Source organism: Lissotriton vulgaris, chromosome 7 (genome assembly GCF_964263255.1).
Source record: "Lissotriton vulgaris chromosome 7, aLisVul1.2, whole genome shotgun sequence".
Taxonomy (NCBI): domain Eukaryota; kingdom Metazoa; phylum Chordata; class Amphibia; order Caudata; family Salamandridae; genus Lissotriton; species Lissotriton vulgaris.
In genome coordinates, this window is record NC_141695.1 from 1,461,031,032 (window position 1) to 1,461,047,522 (window position 16,491).

General features: G+C 47.1%; 1 protein-coding gene across 2 annotated transcripts in view; it reads left to right on the forward strand.

The window, feature by feature from the left end:
• The window catches only part of PPP1R16B (protein phosphatase 1 regulatory subunit 16B), a 397,098-nt gene that overhangs the window by 318,147 nt on the left and 62,460 nt on the right, over window positions 1–16,491 (forward strand). For both annotated transcript variants that reach the window (XM_086932266.1, XM_086932265.1), the window contains one exon: window positions 631–734. In XM_086932266.1, the coding sequence (XP_086788392.1) occupies window positions 631–734 (104 nt within the window). The remainder of the gene's footprint in view (window positions 1–630; window positions 735–16,491) is intronic.

Consider the following 16,491-nt stretch of genomic DNA (forward strand, 5'->3'; position numbering starts at 1 on the left):
GCCAGTAAAGTGGTGGGTTGGTTTATTATTATATGGTGCATACATACAACTTGTCATCAGAGATAGCTTCAAAACGAAATCTATAACACCACAAAAACTACTGACAACCAAAGAACAATTCATGAAACACTGGCTCATACTTAGTGCTATATGGACAGCCTGGCTGTGTGATTGTTGAAATGCTTAAGTATTTCTCTGGTGGATAAAATGCTAGTGCCGGGTACTTCTTCCAAGCAAAGTGCTTCTGCTTCACAGAACATTTTCTGAATGCTAAAGGTTGAAGATGTTCCAAGTCTACACATCTCTGGGCTCTTAAGTATGGTCATTGCTTCTTGTTTATGTTTTCTCCCACTCAGCAGGATGGCACTTCATTACGGCGAGGGCAGGCATCTGCCCTATGACGCCACCACATGAGGCCACAAGAGGGCGTAGTCCTGCAAAAAAAATGGCGTACAAATCTGTTTTGTTGCTCTGTGAGAGGAAACTCCATGGCAACAAAACTCTACTTTGCCTGAAGTCTCGAAACCCTTGCATCAGAGCTGTCTGTCACACTTGGAATCTTGTTCTTTGTATGCAGGACACTTCCTTAGATCTCTTCCTCAGGTCTTTTCTTTCTCACACTCGTTGCAGCGGAGCAGACCTGCTGGCGGTCAATGCTGATGGGAACATGCCCTACGACTTGTGTGAAGATGAGTCAACTTTGGACATCATTGAGACATGCATGGCCTACAAAGGTAAGTAGGGCTAGACACGTGAGAACGTAAAATATGGGTTTCCAGGATGTTGGGAGTCAGTAACTGTGCAAAGCTGTGCTTCTGGGGAGGCTTAATAATTATTTAATAGATAGCTCAAACTGCCAGCAAGCTTAGCAGGAATGCATAAATTATGCAAAGTAGTAAAATGAGCTTCGTGATGGAGATCCCATTTTAAATAGAGAGGATTCCAAATGAAATGCATTAATCCATGAGCAGCACTAAATGTTGACGTTTTTAAGGACTGCATTAGCGAAATACCTTTCACGGAGAGCTTCAAGGCGGCAGATGTAATTGCAATATGCAGTTAGAAATGTATAATCTATGGAAGAGTACAAGAAAGTCTTTGCCAACCAGGAGTATCATAAATGGAAACCCCTGACACATTCCTTATTTACTGAGAGCACATCAGAGAACAGCTGCATCCAGACAAGAGCAAAGCATTAAAGGCCTTGTTTGGAGTTTGGTGGACGGTATGTGCGGCGGATGTCCTGTCTGCCATATTTAGAGTACCACAGTGCTTAAATTGAGCCAGTGGTTTGGGTGTTCGGCACCGGCCCCTGATTGTGAACACTGGCACGTATTACTGTCTGTTTCCAGGTAAGTGATAGAATGCACACCAACTTCGTTTTCCAGGTATTCAGAGTTGCTCTGGGCGCACAAAATATTTCCTCCCCCATGCAGACTTGGCTGGTGCCCTGCCCCACTGGTACAAATGTATCAATCCCAGAAAAGTGGAGCGGCGATGCGCCCAAATGTCAGTCGTACATCGAACTCCTTCATTACTCAAGAGACTCCTTTCTTGAATTAATAATCCTTTTTATTCAATTTTGTTCGTTTTTTAGGCAAATGTTAATTCTTTCCTCTCTCCAACCACATGTCAGGCTAAAAGTTTTCCCATGGCTTCAAATGCTGCAAGATATGCTCACCCAGGCCTTTTTCTGTAGCACAAGGGAATACAACGTTCTCCTTTGACAGTCTGATTCGCTTAGACTCAATGCATTTCGAGCTCAATAGCCCTTTGTCAGGGGTAACTACAAAGTTAAAAACTTCTATTGATTGTTATGCTACAATAGGCATACAGTGTACACTGTACTTATCCCATCCCGTTATGCAAACATTTTCACTGCTTGCATTTTTTAAATAAAAAAAGTAACTTTTTCTTCACCAACATATTACATACTAGTGCCCCGACCAAAGAAGTTATCCCAAATGTGTCCTTCCTCTCCCTCTCATATATACGTGCATCCACTGTCCAATAAACCTAAATTAAATCACCCCATGTGGCCTTTTCAACCTCCATGTGTTCCGAATTCTCACTCCCACACTTCTCATTCCAGTAACCAAATGAAATACAGTTTTTAGGTCTCGCGTTCCAACTCTTTTAACTAGGCAGGATCTACCTCACCATTAAAAGTTTATTGAGCCTAGGACTGACCCTGACCTATTTTAGACCAATTTTGACACGTGCACCACATCCCACATTTGGCCCCTTACCCTCACGCACCCAACGGCTTCTCATAAAAAGATCTCCGACAAAGAGCCCCAGAAACGGTGAGCCCGTCGAGCATTTCAGCGCCGGCCCGACGAGGAGCAAGGCCCAATGATGAAGCATGACACCCTTCGGGGTGTGTGAGGGCAACATGACAAAAGTTTTGTCTTTCCCTTCCCTTCTACCCCCTAGGAACTGCATTGCCCTCGTTTGACATGTTCTCCTTGGAGCCATGAGTGCAGGACCTGCTTAAAGATTGGCTCCTGATCCCACCCTCATCTTCCCTCATTGGCAAGGAAGTGAACATTTACTGAGGTATAAAAGGTGTGATCACAGAGATTCGTGTGGACATTCCCACAAACACCAGCCACACCTCATTCCTTCATTCATGGCCGCCTCTCCATGGATTGAAAACACAGGTTTCCTACCCTACACCTCTTCCTCTAGATCAGTTCATGCAGGTTACACAGCTAAAAACCCTGACATCAACAGTCACATCATTAAAACCTTCACCCGCTCTCTTCAACATGCTCGGAAAATTATCCATTCTTTGTCATGCACCTATGTAACTCATATATTAGGACAAAGATAGCCTATACTAATGTGATGTTCCCACTCAATCATGTGAGAACAGGGCAGGCATTCTCCAGTTTAGTTGAATGAACCAACCTCATTGCATCTCAACCTCAAATAGGTGCCTACGGTGGAGCAGAGCAGGCTCAAACTATTTTTTCTGGTGAACCAGGTCTGCTGAAAGAGGTGACAACCTATATAACTCTGAAAATGTGTTAGACAGCGACTCACCCTAGAAGACTTCCTTGTCATTATGAGATGCAAGATAATGCAATGGTGGTCAAAGGATAGTGTTTGAAGGATTTTGCATCTTGGACAACCTGCAAGATGCTAACTGTAGGAAGGTGGAATCTTACTGCATGGTCACCCCCCACTTTTGCCTGGTGTTTTGCTGGCTTTCGACTTAGTTGGACTGGGATCCTGCTATTCAGGGCCCCAGTCTATCTGCTTTCTTTATAAAAATGGATTCCATGTACTTTAGGTACATACCAGATTGGCTACTGGGTCGCCTTTGTGAGTCCCTGAATATGGTACCTTAGGTACCCAGGGCATAGGCACCCCAGAGGCCTACCAGGGGCTGAAGCATGTATTATGCCACCCCTGGGAAGCCGTCCAAACTGGCACAATGGGTCTACAGTTGCAGCCTGGGTAAGGAAGGTGGTATAAGCACCCCCCACTTAGCTATAGTATACCTATATCTACCTTTTCATATAGACACATATTAACGTATAAGTCACTCCTATGGCAGGCCTTGACAATCCTGAAGGCAGAGTGCTTGATTTTGTGTGAGAGGGTGCCCTAGCATGAGCTGAGCCCCTCTGCAGCTTTCGGAAATATCTCCTTATAGCTATTCTATGATATATCCATACCATATACTCTCAAGTACATTATAATCCTCGCGGTTAATGCTAACTTTGGTTCTGTAGTAGGGGGATCTCTGTGTATAGTCATAATCTGGTGAATAGTCCCGCCCATGTGCGTCGACCCCAGAGCAATCGAAATAGTCTCTTAAGTTGTCTTCTTCTGCAGTCCTGCATAGACACTTAAGAGAAAATCAAAGACAAATAATGAAACCTAAAACTACTAGGCTACACTGGCCAGCACTTCATCTTGAAGTGAAAAAAGATAGCCAAATAATAGTACATTTTATACACTTTGTAAAGTGTCACACCTAGAGAAACTCCCCTTTACAAAAACCCTTTGTCATGATAGAGAGGAATGGTTGGACAGACAAGCCCCATAGGCTGCCATTATGTGTCTGGAAAAGGCATAATGTGCCTTTAAGGAACTCTCCAGAGACCCTCGGTACCCCAGGATGCACAGCCAAAGGCTTTTACTTTCAGTTCTTTTTTCCGGCTCCTGCTAGCAGGACCCTGGAGCACTGAGCTCCACCTTTTTGGGTATATCTTCAATTTATGGAACTTTTCTAGTGTTTTGAGTGATTCAGTCGACATCTGGGGTCTTCCTCTTCCAGTTGCTGTTTTTTTTTTACCAGTTTTGCCACCTCTATATTGTCGAAAAGCCAGCTTTATTCAACAAGTGCCCTGAGTGTGGTAGGAAGAAGGCTAAATCTGACCCCCACAGAGTGTGTGTACTCTGTCTCCCCTCTAGCCATGTCCCTGACTCCTGTGATATTTGTCACTCTTTCTCCAGGAGGACCCTGCGTGACAGGGAGAAGATTCGTCTCCAAGGCCTCGAGCAGAGGAGACATCAAGAAACAGGTGGGACTTCTGGGCATGGTGGACTCTATCTTCATCCTCTGCCCGTGCATCGGCCTCTGGGGGGCTCCCCAGTCAAGAAAAGGCCCAGAAAAGGCAACTGTCCCAGTCGACGGCGATGGCTCCGACGTCGGCGTTGAGAGGTATGACTACCATCTGCACCCCTTTGACCCAGGGCTCTGGGTGAAAGCGACGTCATCGTTCGGTGTCGAGGGGTAGGACGTCGAGACCTCGGATGAGGTCGACGTAGAGGAGTTCACTGGCGTCGACACACCATCGACGACGTGATGAATCCCGAAGAGGCAGGCGCTTGCCGTCCAGGCGACACAGCCGTTCGCCGTCAATGTTGACGCAAAGATCGACGTCGAGGAGAGAAAGATCGCCGTTGAAGCAAAGACACTCGACTGCGGGGAGTTCGTTGACGTCAGGGAGGTCAACGTCTAGAAGAGAGACATCAAAGAGATCGACGTTGGGGAGAGAAAAGTCGACGTCGAGGGGAGAAAAGTCGATGTCTAAAAGGAAGTTGAGGGCTAGAACGGTGTCTAGTGCCTCTGTGGTGAGCGTCTCATTGTCATCAGTGAGTCACCGGTCGCGGCGGCACCGGCGCTCGCACTCAGAGAGGTCGGCCTCCAGAGTGTCCTCCCCGAGGCCTGTTCGCAAGAAGAGAAGAGTCCTTAGGTCACCGAACTCTGATTACTCCCGGACCTACTTGCCCTCAAGGCCCAGGATGCCTACTCCTCCTCCTCCTCTTCCGCAGCTTCCTCCGCCTCCTCCTCCTCCTCCACCGCCTACACCACCTCCTCCTCTGCCACCACTGCTACCGAGCTCTGTGGTTCCGGCACTGCCTGTTCCAATTCCGCAGCCCCCGGGGCTGGTGGTCCTGCAAGGCCCAGAAACCAAGGTCAAGATCCAGAGGGAAGGATCGCTCTTGCAGTGAGCGTCGATCCTCGACAAGGTCACGCCATTGTCGGCGGAGGGACAGGTCACGGTCCAGGTACACGGACTCATCCTGTGACAGGAGATATTCTCCCACTTTGTCCCACTTTGTCAGACTCTACACCAACAAGAGTGTCCCCAGTAGATGACATTGTGACTTTCCAAGATGTGCTGCTGAGGGGGGCAGCAAATTTGGGGATCACTTGACTGTGCCCACCCCTACCACTTCCTTGATCTTTGAAATGTTGCAACGCAGGCACCTCTCTCGCCCCTTGCTGCCTTTGGTGCCAGGACTGGAAGAACCGGCCATGGAGCTGTTTCTGACGCTGGCCTCGGTGAAGTCGGCGCCATCGAGACTTCAAAAGAAGTACAGGCCCCCAGATTCTAATCCAGCATTCTTGAGAGCAGATCCTGTACCGGATTCTGTCATTGTGACAGTGGCCAAGAAACAGCACTCTACTGCCCCGTCGTCTACAGTCCCTCCGGACAAGGAGAGCAGATACATGGATTCGGCAGGAAGGAAAGTCTGTGGTACGGCTGCCACTTTGATGAAGGCAGCTAGTGCATCAGCACCTTTGGGCAGATATGAGCGCTCGTTGTGGGAGTCCCTGCAACAACCTATTAAACTCCTTCCAAAAGACAGGATGTAAGACTTCCAGGAGATTCTGAATGAGGGCATGATGGTCTCAAATCAGGTCATCAGTTCCGCGGCAGATGCCTCTCTCCTGGTTGCGCATGGGTACTGCCATGGCATAAAACTGAGGCGACATTCCTGGTTGTGCCTTACCTCTCTTAAGCCTGAGGTGAATATACCTCAATATCCCGCATTCTTTTACATCGCAGGGAATCACAACGCGGTCGTTACCTTGACCGCGTTGTGATTCCGCATACCTTTACTCCGCAAGTCGGAACAACGACTTGCAGAGGGGGGTGGTGGAAGTTGGAATAGTATAATTTACTATTCCAACTCCAGTCAGTGCGGACACTAGGGAAGGTGTTGGATTTTAAATCCAACATCCACCCCCCCCCCCACCCCCCCCCCCTCCGCAAGTCATTGTTCCGGCTTGCTGAGTAAAGGTATGCGGAATCACAACGCGGTTGTTATAACGACTGCGTTGTGATTCCATGCGTGGTAAAAGATTTGTTGTAAATGTCCATCACCACCTGAGGCACAACAGAGGATTGCTAATTTGCCCTTTTCAGGATCCACCCTCTTTGGGGCTCATGCGGACGAGGAGATGGCCCGCTTGAAGGCGGAAGTGGAAACACTGAAGGCTGTAGGTTTGGAGAAACCGAAGGAGCAGTGGAAGTCGTACCGTCCCTTCCAGAGGCGTTACTGTTCCCAGAGGTATCAACGGGGGCAAGGTCGCCAAGCTGGCCAACAGCAGCAGCAGCAACAGCAATACCAGCGACAACCATTCCAAAAACGTTAGAGGGGCAGAGGCGGACAGCAGTCCACCTCGGCGAATAAGGGCCCGGACGGGTCTAAGCCCTGAGTTACTTCCCCCTCGTCCGTTACCCGCTCTGGTGGGGGGGGCATACAGATTTACTTGGCATTGTGGAGAAAAATTACTCAGGACAAGTGGATGCTGAATATTGTTTGCAATGTATACAGTCTTCAGTTTGTCAGCCATCCTCCAGCTATTCCACCAGTTCCTTCGCACTACCAGCTGCGAGAACTCCAAGCGGAGGCCGATACCCTGTTAAGAAAACGGGCGATAGAAGACGTTCCTCTGTCTCAAAGAGGAAAGGGTCCATACTCACAATTCTTTGGTACGCAAAAAGGACAAGAGCGAGTTCAGGCCCATTCTGGATTTGTGGCAAGCAAACAAGTGGATTTGAAGGGAGAAATTTTGCATGCTGTCCTTGCACCAAATTTATTCTGGCTTTGCGCAATAGATCTACAGGATGCGTACTTCCATGTGCCCATTGCATGGAAACACCGGAAGTTCCTGCGATTCCTACTCGGCACCAATCACTATCAGTACACCGTACTACCGTTTGGACTGAAGTCTGCACCCAAGACTTTCTCAAAATGCATGGCAGTAGTGGCAGCGCACCTGAGAAAGAACAAGGTGTTTGTCTACCCGTACCTGGACGACTGGTGGATCAAAGCCTCCACCTTCCAGGAAGCGCAATTGCATTTCATCAGGACGGCCGTTCTGTTGAATCAGCTGGGTTTGCACATCAACATGTCCAAGTCCGTTCCGACTCCTGTTCAGTACCTGCAGTACTTGGGAGCCTCCATCAATACTATCGGAGCAAGCGTGTCTCCTTCGGAGGAGCGACGCTTATCGATCCTTCGGAAGGCTCAGGCTCTCCTGTCGGTTCCATCAATGACAGTAAGGACGGTGTCTTCTCTTCTGGGGTCAATGGCCTCTTGCATCTTCCTCTCACCACATGCTCGCCTTCACATGAGACCACTGCAGGAGTGTTTGGAGGATCAATGGGACCAGAAACGAGGGAGCTGGGACGACAGGATCCAACTGTCTCTACATGCTCAACAGTCTCTGAGATGGTGGTGTTCGGCAGAGAATCTCCTCAAAGGGGACCCTTTCCACAAGGACATTCCCACACAGACTATTGTGACCGATGCGTCTGTCCACGGCTGGGGAGTGCATTCAGACCATCTTCAGATCCAGGGAACGAGGTCCCAGGTGGAATCCACGTACCACAACAACTTTCTGGAACTCAGGGCTGTTCATATGGCACTGAAAGCCTTTCATCCGTCCTTCCAGACCAACTCCTTGCTTGTACAGACGGACAATATGATCACAATGTATTACCTCAACAAACAGGGGGGCTCGAGATTGCGCACACTGTCTCAAGAAGTGCAGGCGATCTGGCACTGGCTGTTAGCCAGAGGACTGACGATAACGGCGACCCATCTAATAAGTGTGCAGAATGCTCAGGCGTACGCACTCAACAGGCTCGTTCAGGAGAACCACGAGTGGGTCCTAAACGACGAGGTGCTAGGAAACATCTTCGAAAGATGGGGCAATCCTAACATAGATCTGTTCGCCACTGCCAAAAACAGCAAATGCTGAGACTTCGCCTCTAGGTTTTACCAACCGGGGACTCTAGGGAATGCGCTATGGATAAGCTTGTCGAACAGCTTTCAGTACGCTTTTCCACCCATTCCCCTGATTCCGGCAGTGCTCATCAAGCTGTTTCAGTCCAGGGCGTGAAGGATCCTCATTGCTCCAGAGTGGCCTTGACCATGGTGGTTCACAGACATGCTCCACCGGTCTCTTCAACCCCACCTCCGGCCTCCATGTCGGCCGGACCTTCTAACGAAGTTCGGGGTGCAGATGGTGCACCCCAACCTCTCATCGTTGAGTTTTGCAGCATGGCTCCTGAGATAGTACAGTTTGGACACTTGAACTTGCCTGAGGACTGCATGGAGATACTCAAGGAGGCTAGGAGACCTTCCACCAGGACTTCCTATGCCTACAAGTGGAAGAGGTTCTGCATCTGGTGCACGTCCAAGAATGCTGATCCTACCTCCTGCATGGAAGATGTCATCCTTCAATATCTCTTGCATTTGGCTCAATCTGGCCATCATTTCCATTCTATTAAGGTTCACCTTGCAGCATTAACTGCCTATAGGAAATGCCCTTCACAAACATCCTTCTTGCAGATTCCTGTAATTAAAGATTTTTTAGGAGGATTGAAGAAAGTGTTTCCTCCTGTTAGGCATCCGTCGCCTTCATGGGAACTGAATGTGGTGCTGTCTCGGTTGATGAAGGAGCTTTTTGAACCCATTCATAAGGCTTCGGCCCGCAGGGTGAGTGAGATTCAGGCCTTGTGTTGCAATGAGCCTTATACAGTGTTTCATGCTTCTAAGGTTGTCATGAGGACTCACCCTAAGATCCTGCCTAAAGTGATTTCTGATTTTCATGTCAATCAGACGATCACTTTACCTACGTTCTTTAAACATCCTTCCTCTCCGGCGGAGAGGTCTCTTCATTCCCTGGATGTAAGGAGGGTGTTGTAGTTCTACTTACATAAGACTAAGGACATTCGTAGGTCAGACCAATTGTTTGTCAATTATAGTTCGGTCAGGACTGGTCTTGCCACATCTAAACAGTCCATCTCTAGATGGATAGTGTCCTGTAGCCAGTTCTGGTAACAAAAGGCTAATAAGACCTTAGGTCGTAAGCCTAAGGCCCATTCTACCAGGGGCAAAGCAGCTACAACAGCTTTGCTACGTAAGTTTCCCATTGCAGATATCTGCAGGGCTGCCACTTGGAAGTCGGTCCATACCTTTGCCAAACACTACTGCCTGGACTCGGATGCCAGACCAAACGCTCAGGTTGGGCAGGCTTCGTTGAGAAATCTGTTTGCACAGTAATAGTTTTATCTGTTTCCTCCACCGCTGGTTTGGTTTGTTGGGATGGGCTTGCCATTCTATTCACTAGATTATGACTATACAAAGAGATCCCCTACTAAAGAAGAAGTAGTTTCTTACCTGTAACTCCAGTTCTGTAGTAGGGGTATCTCTGTCATAGTCATAAGCGCCCGCCCTCCTCCCCGGTGGATGAAATGATAATGTACTGAATGCTACAGGCCTAGCTTAATACACCTTCAAAAAGAACTAAAAGTAAAAGGCCTTTGGCTGTGCATCCTGGGATACCGAGGGTCTCTGGAGAGTTCCTTAAAGGCACGGTATCCCTTTGCAAGACACATAATGGCAGCCTATGGGGCTTGTCTGTCCAACCCTTCCTCCCTATTATGACAAAGGATTTTTGTGAAGGGGAGTTTCTCTAGGTGTGAAACTTTACAAAGTGTATAAAATGTAATATTATTAGGCTATCTTTTTTCACTTCAAGATGAAGTGCTGGCCAGTGTAACCTTGTAGTTTTAGGCTGCATTATTTGTCTTTGATTGTCTCTTACGTGTCTATGCAGGACTGCAGAAGAAGACAACATAAGAGACTATTTCGATTACTCCGGGGTCCACACACATGGGCGGGACTATTCACTAGATTATGACTATAACAGAGATACCCCTGCTACAGAACTGGAGTTACAGGTAAGAAACTACTCCTTTGGCTTTATCAAAACATGTTGTGTTTGATGTTAAACACTTTGGAATACTACTCCCCCCTGCCAGTTCTTGCGGCTGGGGTAGCATTCCACCCTTCTAGAGGGAAAAGACATGTACACACTGGTATACCCTGTTAAAGTTAAACAGAGTCCCAGCATCACAAAATGGATGCTGCTGCCACAGACACGAGTCTACCCTCCTGCTGCTGGACGAAACCCCGGCAGGGGAGGCCTGGACAATAGATTTCCTGTCCCAGGAGGTGCTAGCACCTCCCCAGACAGGCTTTAGTGTACTGAGGCAGGGTGGGTTGCATTCAGTGAATGCTTTTCAGACACTGCCTGGGGCACACAAGGTGCTCCAGCATTTCCCAGTTCAAACCGGTTGTTGGGGCACTCTGCCCCAGCTCTGGTGCGAAACTGGATAAAGGGGAAGGGGAGTAACCACCCCTTCCCCATGTCCTCCCATAGGTGGGACCATAGAGTTAGTCCATCCCCTAAACTTAGTATAAGTATAGAAACCCAGTCCTTAGGACTTTAGATTACCCTGGACGAAACTCTGCAACATATATCTTGGACCTTCGACATTCCATATCGACTGGAAGACGAAAGAAATCTCCCTAGGGGTCAAGGAGTGACATCCCTGTTCAAACAGGTACCAAGAAGCATCTTTGCTGGCCTGCATTTTCGAGGCTCCCGCCGGATCCCGAAGAATCTGCGACACAGGACATGGACTTCCAGACACCTCTGAAGCTGACACGAGTTCCCAGCAGAGCTGAGACCTGTAGCTGACACAAGAGACGTGGGACCGGAACTCCTGGACATCCTGCATTTTTGCAACTGCACCTACTTCACAAAGTTGTGCATTGGGGTATTTGAAGCCCCATCCCGGAGCACCTTTTGCACCGAAGTACAAAGGCCAGCACTCCACGAGTGACCCATGAGTCCCATTTCTTCACAGCAGCTCAAGGCCCTGAATACATATAATTCCAAAAGCTGATGCATCACCATTGTTGGCACAAAGTCACAAAATCTTACTTCCAGAATTGTCTGAATGAAGTAATAGCTCTATGTGAGACCCCCGTTATTATAAAGTGATCAGTTCTAGAACCACCTGCTGCTGCCACAGTGGTCACTTATGCTCTAAAGGTGGCGTTTGAAAAGGACAAGGGAGGTAATTGAACTGATTTGTTATGCTTTACTTGTAGATATGTCCATACTTCTTGAATTAAGAAGCCCTGATTAAAGCCCGTAAAGGATACAACGAGGCTTGAAACGCATCGGCTGAGTCAATATTTGATGTTAAATAATATTTTTTCTAACGAGTCAAAACTAACGGCTGAGTGCTTATGCTTAAATAGGTGTTGGCATATGCAAGGATTTGGGCTGAATCAATATTTGATGTTAAATAATATTTTTTCTAACTAGTCAAAACTAACGGCTGAGTGCATATGCTTAAATAGGTGTTGGCATATGCAAGGATTTGTATACATCACATGTATATGGTGTAACTTAATGTTGAATAACCTATTGACATATCGTATGTTCTATGTAGTCATTATGTGATTGTTTCATGGTTTGCAAATTTGTCTTTCTAATTTGTAGTAAATGTTTTATGTATGTGTAAAGTTTTTGTGTGATTCTCCAAAAAGTAGGAGGAAAAGTTTTTGTATTCTCTAAAAAAGGAAGAAATAAGAATGGGTAAATAAACAACCCAAATCACAAAAAGTGTATGGTGTGAATTTCCTAAATAAAAAATAGGACTTTTGGTAAAAAAAAATTCTTAAATATTTACTCCACGGCCCTACCAAAGTCCTGTCCAAAAGGGCCTTACTCCTCTCTTGGGCTTACTAAAGGTGGCAATGGCAAACGTATTCCATGTTAAACTGAAAAATCACTAAAGAATCATAACATGACTATTCCCGAAGACACCACTGTCACATAGGTGTCAAAAACCTGGTAGTCTTAAGCTAAGAAGTTGCGCATGCAACTGGCTCTGTAAAACCAATAAGCAACAGAAGGGTGGTCAGAGCTTCAGCGGAAAGAACGTTTACATAAAAAATCATTATAGGTGCTTTCGTTTGGGCTAAACTTACCTTACAGGTATTGTTGCTCATATTGGAAGTCATTTGATTCCCCGCAGTGAGAGTTTTCTGCCACTGTTGACACTGGAGTACAAGGCACTGACTGATATCATCAGAAAACTCACAAATGGCATTATGGTAACCTGATCACCTGATGCTAAGAGGCAGGGATTAGAGGATTGGCCTGAAAATTATTGCTGCAGCAAAAACAAGTATACCTTTCAATGAGGCTAACAGTGTAGAGGGAAAAACTGTTGTCAGTACTTAGTCCTGCCTCTCTAACAATCACCAACAATATGCATGCAAGAATGCTTATTTGTCGGATAATGTCTCCTAGGGTTTTGATATGTATTGTGAGATCATTCATGTGAAGCTGCTTTATAGGGGCAACCTAGTGTAATAAAAATAACAGTTCTCTTCTCCAGGCCCCTATTGCTAATAATCAACAACAGTAGTCGTTCTAGGAAGTGCCTGTGTATGATGATGCCAACTTGGGCTAGCTTGTGTTTTGGCACATACTGTGGCCTCATTCATCGGATGGCCCCCTTATTGCAACGATGCTATTGGGGCAGACTATGAGTAGGCCACAGTGTTAGACTTCAGTCCTATGATAGAAGCTTGGGGGCTTATTTATGAGAGGCTTGCGTCGCCAGAGCGCCACTTTTTCTGATGCTCCAGCGGTACAAACCTCTCAACCATATCTATGAGGCCACGCAAAGCCACTTTGCAAGGCTGTGAATGGCCTCATAGATATGGAGTAAGGCAAAACAGTGCAAGATGCTGCGTTCCCTTACTCTGTGATAGGGAGGCATTCAGTGGGTGTTGAGGTGGGTTTTTCCACATAACTCCCATGGATTTTGACACTGTCCCAGATTTACTTACTCACATTAACCTGAGACAGCAGCACCAAAACTAAAGAGGAAAAATATCTTTGTCTCCTCATTTTTCCCTCTTTTTATATGTGGTGAATTCTGCAGCACACTTAGGAAGAGGAAAACGGTTCTCTGGATTGTTTTGTGCAGGAAGGTGCCCCTTCCTGCTCAAAAACAATCCTGCACGCAACACAGGCACCCTTGCACCCTGGTGGCAAGGGTGCCTGTGTTGGTACTAGGCAGCAATATGTGCGCCCATTCAGGGATAAAAGGAAGGAATGCAGCGTATTGCATAAATACGGTGCATTCCTGCTCCTTCTCATTGGCGTAGGGCATTGCAGCAAGAAGACTTGAGGCGCTGCCCTACAACAGTTCCTCATAAAAAAGCTCCTTGCAGTGTACTGACAATATTTCAGCATTCATTCAGAAATGTATGAACTGAATGTAGATACCTTAACTAAACCATCTGCACACCTTTATCATTTTTTCAGTGGCATTTTGGATTCTGTTGGTGCAGGCCAACCATTAGGCATGTATGTTTGAGTGGAAACGTCAATCATCGCATTTCAATCATCGCATTTATATAGCGCACTACTCACCCAGAGGGTCTCAAGGCGCTGGGGGAGGGGGGTCCGCTACTGCTCGAACAGCCAGGTCTTGAGTTGCTTCCTGAAGGCGAGGTGGTCCTGGGTCAGGTGGAGGTGGGTGGTGAGGGAGTTCCATGTCTTGGCGGCGAGGTAGGAGAAGGACCGTCCCCCTGTGGTGGCTCTTCGGATGCGGGGGACGGCGGCGAGGGCGTGGCTGGTCGATCGAAGTTGGCGTTTGGGAGCGTAGAAGTTGAGGCGGCTATTGACGTATCCTGGGCCTTGGTTGTGTAGGGCTTTGTGTGCGTGGGTGAGGAGACGGAAGGTGATTCTCTTGTTGACCGGGAGCCAGTGCAGGTCTCTCAGGTGTCCGGAGATGTGGCTGCGACGGGGGATGTCCAGGATGAGTCGTGCTGAGGCGTTCTGGATCCGCTGGAGTCTCTTCTGGAGTTTGGCGGTGGATCCGGCGTAGAGGGAGTTGCCGTAGTCCAGACGGCTGGTGACGAGGGCCTGGGTGACCGTCTTCCTGGTCTCGGTGGGGATCCACCGGAAGATCTTACGTAGCATGCGCAGGATGTTGAAGCACGACGAGGAGACGGCGTTGACTTGTCTGGTCATGGAGAGGGAGGAGTCCAGGATGAAGCCCAGGTTGCGTGCGTGGTCTGTTGGTTTGGGTGCGCTGCCTAGGGCGGGGGGCCACCAGGAGTCGTCCCAAGCGGCGGGTGAGGATCCCAGGATGAGGACTTCCGTCTTGTCCGAGTTCAGTTTCAGGCGGCTGTTCTTCATCCATTCGGCTACCTCTTTCATCCCTTCGTGAAGGTTGGCTCTGGGGGTGGCGGGGTCGTTGGTAAGGGAGAGGATCAGCTGGGTGTCGTCGGCGTAGGAGATGATGTTGAGGTTGTGCTGGCGTGCGATCTCTGCGAGGGGGCTCATGTAGACGTTGAAGAGGGTTGGACTGAGCGAGGAGCCTTGAGGAACGCCGCAGATGACTTCGGTGGCTTCAGATCTGAACAGAGGGAGGCGGACTCTCTGTGTCCTTCCGGGGAGGAGATGATCCACTGTCCAATGAAGCCTACACTTTCTTAACTCAGAGCAGAGGTAAGCAGATATTGCTGCAGCCACTATGATCCTCAGCAAATTATACAGGAATTTAATAATGCACTGCAGTGCCCAGGTCTTGGGTAGACGGGAAAACTCAGGGACACCCTTAAAAAATGTAACAACACCCCATTAGCATCAAGCAAATCGAGCTTGTGAATTTGACCTTCCTCAGGACATTTTGAGGTTGGAGGGGGAAAGGGGAAAGTAGTGTTACTTATCAGCACATTTTGAAACAACCATTGGCATAGCCAATTGGTCTAGGAAATGCGAGTGTTATTGGCGCTGTCAATGTTTTTTAGCCATGTTGTACTGCAGCATGGCTGCTCTTCGGCATTGCTGAAAGTCCTTCAAAAATGTGCTGTCTAGCCGAGACCTAAAATGTCACATACTGTAACATACAACTCCGATTAACTACACGTAGACACAGAAAAAGTGAAGAAAGAACATGCAATAGACGACTTAAGCAAGCTGTAAACTCACAAAAAAGTCCTCTGATCCTTTGGGTCTGTTTATTTATGCAAGGGAGGGTTTTGCAATTTCCGAAGTCCATGTAAAAGCGACAGCAACAGAAAGGAGATTGAAACAGTTGAGGCACGAAGTGGCCATTGAGATTAAGGAATTTACGCGCAGATTATCAAACTGCTTCAAAGAATGATACGTAACTTAATGTTCAATTATGTTAAATACTTTGTTAGTTATTTTTTATTTATGACGTGATTTTATTAAAATTCCGCAGTACCTGCACATTTAGTCTTTTATCAGATTTTTTAAATAAAAATTTAAAAAAATACAAAGATTTTTCATTTTTGATAGAATGAGAAGAAGCATACCAAAGAAAGTACATTATTTTAACAATATTACGAAAATGGTACAGTGACTCTACAAACTGTTTTTAGTTGCTGCGGGTGCTCATTAAAACACACATTACAATAGTTCATAATATGTAGTTATTGATTCCTGCAGATGACTTGTAAAAATTAGCTCGTGGCTCTGTACACAGAGGGTGGCCATAGAATACCTTATTAAAAATGGGTGAAGCAGCGCTTCCTATTAGTGCATTCCCGCGTAATTATTGTCAATTGTGTGAAATGAATCACTCGCGTTAAATGTGGTCAAATGACGAATAGAAAAGAAAACCTAAATACCTGGAAATAACTCAAAGTTTTATCCGTACTTTCAATAATATCCACTTGGTGGCGCTCTGTGACTTTAAATATACATCGCAGTTAACTGCGATTCTGTGCGAAGGCTTCTTTGTCGTATTAATGAACTAGAAACGACTGAGTGGCGAGATTGATCAGAATTACTGAAAAGGCTTTAGATACAAAAAGCTG